Source organism: Perca flavescens, chromosome 24 (genome assembly GCF_004354835.1).
Source record: "Perca flavescens isolate YP-PL-M2 chromosome 24, PFLA_1.0, whole genome shotgun sequence".
In the NCBI taxonomy this organism is placed as follows: Eukaryota; Metazoa; Chordata; class Actinopteri; order Perciformes; family Percidae; genus Perca; species Perca flavescens.
In genome coordinates, this window is record NC_041354.1 from 14,807,991 (window position 1) to 14,815,721 (window position 7,731).

A 7,731-nucleotide genomic window follows, 5' to 3' on the forward strand; every position below is an offset into this window, starting at 1 on the left:
TATTTGCAGAATATATATATATATATATATATATATATATATATATATATATATATATAGTATTTGGTCATGTTTTGTATATTTGTTTTTGGCCATTTTTAGGCCTTTATTGATAGCACACCTGAATAAATGAAAGGTACCCAGGAAGCCGAGTGTGAGGTAGATTGGATTAATGGTTCATGAGATATTTCAAAGACAGACCACACAAACACACACACACACACACACACACACACACAAAAAGGCTTCCCGGTTTATTAGATAGATGATCCCTAAATATTTAGCTTTAACGTTACAGGGATGTTTCAGAGGCTAATCGTGAGCTTAGAATGATAAGGTTCTATCTCCACTTTTGGCCGAAATTGAGTTTTTGACATAATCTGATCCCTTAGGTGTTTATTAATGCCTGTGTGGTGTTATTTTTGTAAACAAATATTTTCTTAGTTAGTTATTAATAAAATAAAAAGGTTCCATCTCACAAAATAGCTGGGATGTAAAAACTTTGATGCTCAATAACTCAGAACTACCCTAAACGGAGATAGAACCTTATAATTCTAAGCTCACGTAATAGTAAAAAGTTTTTTTACTTTCATTTTTCATATTTAAACGTAAACCAGAGGCTTAAGAGAACAGAGAGACCTCATTTAGTACTGCCGGAATCTGTGCGGTCAATCGAAATGAAAAAGTACAATATTTCACTCTGAGATGTAGTAGAGTAGAAGTGCAGAGTAGGATAATGGAATACCTCGGAATTGTACAGTACAGGAGTAAATGTACACTGAACCAATGATCTTATCCCATCGTATTAAAGCACCGTAAAATTGTCTTTTAAAACGCTTTTTTTATTCTGAAGTGTAGCGGAAGTGTCATAAGGATAATCATCCTACCCACTTACTGTTACAACCTTGCCAAGAGAAGGAAAGACGACCGATTTAAGAGCTTTGGTTGGACAATTGGAGATGCAGTAAATGAAATAGGGATAGGGGATATAATGCCAGGCCCAACTGTACCATTTGCCATTGTCCCACATTAGATATTAGGGGAGTTAGGGGTAGATATGCACCTTTTAGACTGTAAAAAAGAGAAAATAAGATAAGATTGAGGTTAGTAGATATTTAGAGGAACGTTATACTATGTTTGTTAAAATATATACTGATGCTTCGAAAAAAGATAAAGTATGAGTAGCTTTCATTATTTCCAGAATCTGAATGTTATGTCAAATAAAAGAATAAGTAATAATTTATCAGTGCATACGGGAGAAATGTTGGCCATTCTTTAAGCCCTTGAGTGGGTGGAAAACAACAAACCAAGCAAAGCAAAAATCTGGATTCCAGCCCAGAAATGAACTGTCTGACAAATACGCAAAAGGGGTCACAAGAAATATGGAAGTAAATTATGTTAAGGCTGAAGTTAAATCAAGTACAATCAAAGCAGAAATGAATAAGAAGTGACAGGAGGATTGGAATAGGGAAGCCAAAGTTAGAATGTTCTACAGTATTCAAAAGAAGGTAGGAGAGATGAGAGAATATAGCAGAAATAATAATAATTAAAAAAACAACAACATAATTTTATGGATGAGATTTGGACATACTAGACTAAATAGTGCACTTAAAATAATTGGCAAACATGAAAATGGTATATGTGAGCACAGTGATAGTCTAAAAAAACAGTACAACATGTAATTTTATATTGTCCTTGTATAGGTATCAGCAGGAAAGGAGGATTCTGAAAGATAATCTAAGTAGAGAACAAATCAGATTTAATATTAAAGGAATATTGCAACTAAATTCAGGGCATGTGGAGTATAGAGGAATATTTATATTTTTGGAGAAAAAAAAAACATTGTCTTTTTAGAAGAATATAGAGGTTTATTTAATTTTATTTTTTTTAATGGTTGTGATTGTAGGCTATTCTGATCCACGCTTCCATTTCAGCAGGTGGCGGTAATGCACACCAAAAGCTGTTTGCCAACCACCAAAAAAACGTCAATAGAAGAAGAAGTGTAGCGGAAGTTTTGTTTGTGTTTCCGGATGTATTAACAATTGACATATATAAAATGTATTAACCCATGGGTGATGTATGTGTATGTAAGATAATTTGACGACGGTGGAGTAAAACACGTCACTGTTTACTTTTCTAAAGAAAGAAACATCACCAACTGCTGGTTGTGAATTTCAAACACGAAACAAAGCTACAAAGAGCAGGTCTGTTTTCTTTCTCCGACCGGAAACTGGCTGTTGTTACACGGAGTCCGTGCGCTAAGCTAACGTTAGCCTCAGCTAGCTCCTGCAAACGCGTGTTATCGTGTCGTAAGCTCCGTATTTTGTTCCCAAATGCAGGTCGGGGAGAAGTTGAGGAGAGGCACTTCAACATGAACTCTGAGAGGAAACTGTCAGCGGACCAGCGGAGAGGTGGGAGACGTTTACAATGTTATATACGTATTCTTCTCTAAGTTAACCTGTATGGATGAGATTGGTTGTCTGGCTCGGGTTAAACCCTTACATGGTCGTGGCAGCTTTACATACAACGTTAAAGAGCAGTTACACAGCTAAAAAAAGAATACGACAGATGTGCAATACAAGAATAAAAGTTAATGCAATATAAGAAATTAACATTTGTTAGATTTGTTCAGCCTTGATTTAATAGAATAGTGTTGACGAACTGACCGAAGAGCCGGTTAATTAACCCGACTCGTGTCACTAAGCCGGGAGAATCGAGGGCCATACGTCAATGAACCGACTCACTCCTGTTTTTTTTCTTTTACTTCATTCGTGCCGTTGGCATTATATATATGGCCGTTGTGTAGCTGGTATTCTTCTGCTACTGTGTGTGTTGTAATCTAGCTCATTAGCGCCTCCACTGGACTGGAGTGGTGGTGGTAGAATCAATCAGGAAAATGAGCTACTAATGCCTAGACCCTATGCAGAATGAGACCAAATGCAACCGGCCGGCCCGCTCGACTCTAATGTAATCAAGCGGTGTCTTGGTTCTCGGCAAGTTTGAGTTATTAACCAAACCTTGTTTCTGGTGCATTTTAGAGGATTGTGTTCACGGCAATTCACACATTATCGATGGGGAAGTACAGTACATCACATACAAATACACGAATGTTATTTTGGTAGTTATGTTAAGTTAAATGTTAGAGAAGTGAATGTTGCTACGTGGTAGCTAGGCTAGGCTGTCACAAGGAGACCGCGCACCAGCCTACTGAACGAGACTGTAAGGACCGTAACCGAGGCTACTGCGTGAGTCTATATTCAAACGGGTGTCTAGGTTCTCGGCAAGTTTGAGTTATCAACCAATAGCAGAAGCCTTTATGTCTCGTGCATCTTAGATGATTGTGTACATACAAATTAATAGATTACATTATTGATGGATATCGCATACAAATGCACGTCATGTTATCTTAGTAGTTATGTTAAGTTAAATGTTTGTTACGTGATAGGTAGGCTGTCACCAGGAGACAGTGCACCAGACTACTGAACAAGACCGTAACCGTGCCTAATGCGTGAGTCATGTAATCAAACGGGTGTCTAGGTTCTCGGCAAGTTTGAGTTATCAACCGATAGCAGAAGCCTTTATGTCTCGTGCATTTTAGAATTGTGTTCATGGAAATGCATATGCTACATTACCAAGGGGAAAGTATTAGGCCTATATCACATACAAATACACGTAATGTTATCTTGATAGATGTGTAAAGTTAAACGCGATCACCGACCGTCCGGTTGAACCGGCTCTCGTAAAAGAGTCGATTGTCCCATCACTATAATAGAACAGAGTTGCAGCTGACCTGCAGTTTTCTGGGACTTTGTTCCAGATGTGTGTTGTAGGGCTTGGCGATAAAACGATAACTATATGTATCGCGATAGACACATAATCAATAGAAAATGCGGTCGATAAAACATTCGATAACTTGTTTTTCTTCATCAGAAGAAACCCGAGGTTGTGAATCAAGTTTGGTTGCATGAACAAAGGCCCTCACTCTCTGGCAACCTATCAACGTGGGGAGTGACACTCTAACAGCCAATCATGTAACCGTATCATGTTTGGTTGCGCCACATCGCTGTCTTGTGTTCTTCAATAACAGAACCGGCGTGGAGTGGAAAGTGAGTGCCGCAGCGAGCGAGGAAATCGTTGATAAAACAGGAAAAGTCAGTATGGCAGTTTTGGGGATTTTATAAGTCTGACCGTAGACAGACCAATCTCATCTGACCAACACTGGTAATACCATAAACTTGTTTTACCACTTTAGCATCAGCGCCTTACTAAACGCTACAAGCAGCAGACCACCATGGAGAGGTACTCTGCATCAGAGCCTTACTAAACGCTACAAGCAGCAGACCACCATGGAGAGGTACTCTGCATCAGCACCTTACTAAACGCTACAAGCAGCAGACCACCATGGAGAGGTACTCTGCATCAGCACCTTACTAAACGCTACAAGCAGCAGACCACCATGGAGAGGTACTCTGCATCAGCGCCTTACTAAACGCTACAAGCAGCAGACCACCATGGAGAGGTACTCTGCATCAGTGCCTTACTAAACGCTACCAAGAAATAACGAAGGCAGACATGCTGAACACTGTCCAGAAGCCAGGTTACCAACCTAGCACTAAACCTGCAGAAAATAGTTCCTTCTCAGGTTTCTTATATTTAGCTAACACTTTGCACTATTTTATGACACTTTATTAAGCATTTCTTTCTTATTCTTTAATTTTGCACCTTAATGTTAAGAGATAATCGTTAAGTGTTCATTGTGATTTTAGACCGGTTTACATTTTAATTATTTGAGTGTTTTCCATGGTTGTTTTGACATTTCTGCTTTTATAACTGAGGGGATTATAATCAGAGCAGGGTTAAGTTTAAAATAAAAATGTTTAAATTTAATATATTTTTCTCCTGGTCCTTATTTTAAATGGGTCATAAAAAATATCAATAATTATTGATATCAACCAATATGAAAAACTTATATCGTGATACAGTTTTCAACCATATCGCCCAGCCCTAGTGTGTTGCATAAAAATGGAACGCTGCTTCTCCAGTTTTAGTCCTGACTCTGGGGGACAGAAAGTGGACCTGTCCCAGACCACCTGAGAGGTCTGGGTGGTTCATAATGTAGCAGCAGATCAGAATTGTATTGTGGCTCTAAGCTGTTAAGTTCAGTGCTTCATAAACCAACAGTAGTATTTTGAAATCAGTTCTTTGAGGGACGGGAAGCCAATGTAAAGTCCTCAGAACTGGAGGGATGTGATCCAATTTCTTGGTCTTAGTGAGGACTCGTGTGTGTGGTTGGCCCAATCCCAAAGTGAGCCCTGAGGACTAAGGACTAAAGACTCACAGACTTAATTGATCTCAGGTGCTAAGTGAGTGAGTGTGTGAGGCCACATGGGCTCAAATAGGTATAAATGGGATTGGGACAGCACTTCACATGAGATCACATGTTACCTTGGCGACGTTTAATAAAAAAGATGTTGCTGACACTTGCCGGTTTGGGAATTTTTATTTTAAGTTTGTTGCTTTCCACACGGCCAAGGCACAGGAGACAGCTGCGTGATTCCACATTATTTCAAGCTCTTGTTTTACAAGCTGGAAAACAGGTTGGTCTGTTCCGTGGCCGTGTGTCATGATGTTGTTTACCTTTGTAATTTCCGGATTTCCATACGGTCTCCGCGGTAAACGTCACAATGCTTTGAACTGTGGGTAATTCCCTTTGGTGAAGTCTGCATCGATGCAGACTCACGGAAAGGGCTCGGTGAGTGTATACTCAAACCCTCACGCCCTTTGAAATTCGACATTGGGACAACCCTAAGCCCTTACGATTTTCGCGAGAACGCGCACCAAAGTCCGTGAGTCTGTGAGTCCGGACTTTGGGATTGGGCCAGTGAGTGAGTGAGTGAGTGAGAGTGTGGATATACAGTGGGGGAAATAAGTATTTGACCCCTTGCTGATTTTGCAGGTTTGCCCACTTACAAAGAATGCAAAAATCTACAATTGTAATCATATGTACATTCTAACAGTGAAAGACAGAATCCCAAAGAAAATTCCAGAAAATCACATCATATGAATTTATTAAAATTGATAACCATCTGATGAGGAAAAACAAGTATTTGACCCCCCGGACAAACAGCAAGTATTCTGGCTCCTACAAGCCAGTTAGTCTTTCTTTAAGACACAGCCCCAATCCGAACCAATTATCTACATCAAATACACCTGCCTCACCTCGTTACCTGTATAAAAGACACCTGTCAACACCCAAACAACCAGCATCCAACATCACCACCATGGGCAAGACCAAAGAGCTTTCTCGGACATCAGGGACAAGATTGTTGATCTGCACAAGGCTGGGATGGGCTACAAGAGAATCGGAAAGCAACTTGGAGAGAAAAGATCAACTGTTGGTGCAGTTATCAGGAAATGGAAGAAGCACCACACCACCGCCAACCTTCCTTGGTCAGGGCCTCCACACAAGATCTTGCCTCGTGGGGTGTCCCTGATCATGTGAACGGTGAGGAATCATCCCAAAACCACAAGGGGGGAACTGATGAATCAACTGAAGGCAGCTGGGACCACAGTTACAAAAGAAACAGTTGGTAACACACTACGCCGTCATGGATTGAAATCCTGCAGCGCACACAAGGTCCCCCTGCTCAAGAAGAAACATGTACAGGCCCGCATGAAGTTCGCCATTCACCACCTGGACGACTCAGAAGAGGCCTGGAAGAAGGTGATGTGGTCAGATGAGACCAAAATAGAACTTTTTGGCCTCAACTCAACTCGTCGTGTTTTGAGGGCAAAGAACACCAAGTACAACCCAAAGAACACCATCCCCACCGTCAAGCATGGTGGTGGCAACATCATGCTTTGGGGGTGCTTTTCAGCCAAGGGGACGGGACAACTCCATCGTATTGAGGGGAGGATGGACGGGGCCATGTGTCGTGGAATTCTGGACCGACATCTCCTTCCCTCAGTGAGAGAGCTGAAGATGGGTCGAGGATGGGTGTTTCAGCACGACAACGACCCTAAGCACACCGCCAAAGCAACAAAAGAGTGGCTGAAGAAGAAGCACATCAAGGTTCTGGAGTGGCCTAGCCAGTCTCCAGACCTGAATCCGATTTGAAAATCTTTGGAGGGAGCTTAAAATTCGAGTTGCCAGGCGACAACCTCGGAACCTGAATGATTTGGAGGCTGTCTGCAGGGAGGAGTAGGACAACATCCCTGCCAAAATGTGCACAAACCTTGTCACCAACTATAAAAACAGTTTGACATCTGTGCTGGCCAATAATGGCTTTTCTACAAAATATTAACATGCTGTTTGTCCAGGGGGTCAAATACTTGTTTTTCCTCATCAGATGGTTATCAATTTTAATAAATTCATATGTAATTTTCTGGAATTTTCTTTGGGATTCTGTCTTTCACTGTTAGAATGTACATATGATTACAATTGTAGATTTTTGCATTCTTTGTAAGTGGGCAAACCTGCAAAATCAGCAAGGGGTCAAATACTTATTTCCCCCACTGTATCTCTATCAACGCTTCAGAAAAACAGCTGTTTTTTGCGCATCTCTCGACACAGAGAAACAGCTGATCAACGATCTAATAGCATAAGTGTAACAGAGCTGTGTGACATAATCAAATATATAAATGAAAATAGGTTGAGTATAATGAATATTTACATATAGGCCTACTGTATATACAGATCAGTCTCAGGTTGAAACTTGTAGTTCTGAAAGT

General features: G+C 40.6%; 1 protein-coding gene across 1 annotated transcript in view; it reads left to right on the forward strand.

Moving 5' to 3' along the window:
- The first annotated feature begins 2,061 nt into the window (after nucleotides 1–2,061).
- The window catches only part of LOC114550726 (gastrula zinc finger protein XlCGF8.2DB-like), a 12,761-nt gene continuing 7,091 nt past the window's right edge, over nucleotides 2,062–7,731 (forward strand). Inside the window, exons 1-2 of the mRNA XM_028571514.1 lie at nucleotides 2,062–2,204; nucleotides 2,340–2,411. Coding sequence (XP_028427315.1) covers nucleotides 2,372–2,411 — 40 coding nt within the window. The 5' untranslated portion in view covers nucleotides 2,062–2,204; nucleotides 2,340–2,371. The remainder of the gene's footprint in view (nucleotides 2,205–2,339; nucleotides 2,412–7,731) is intronic.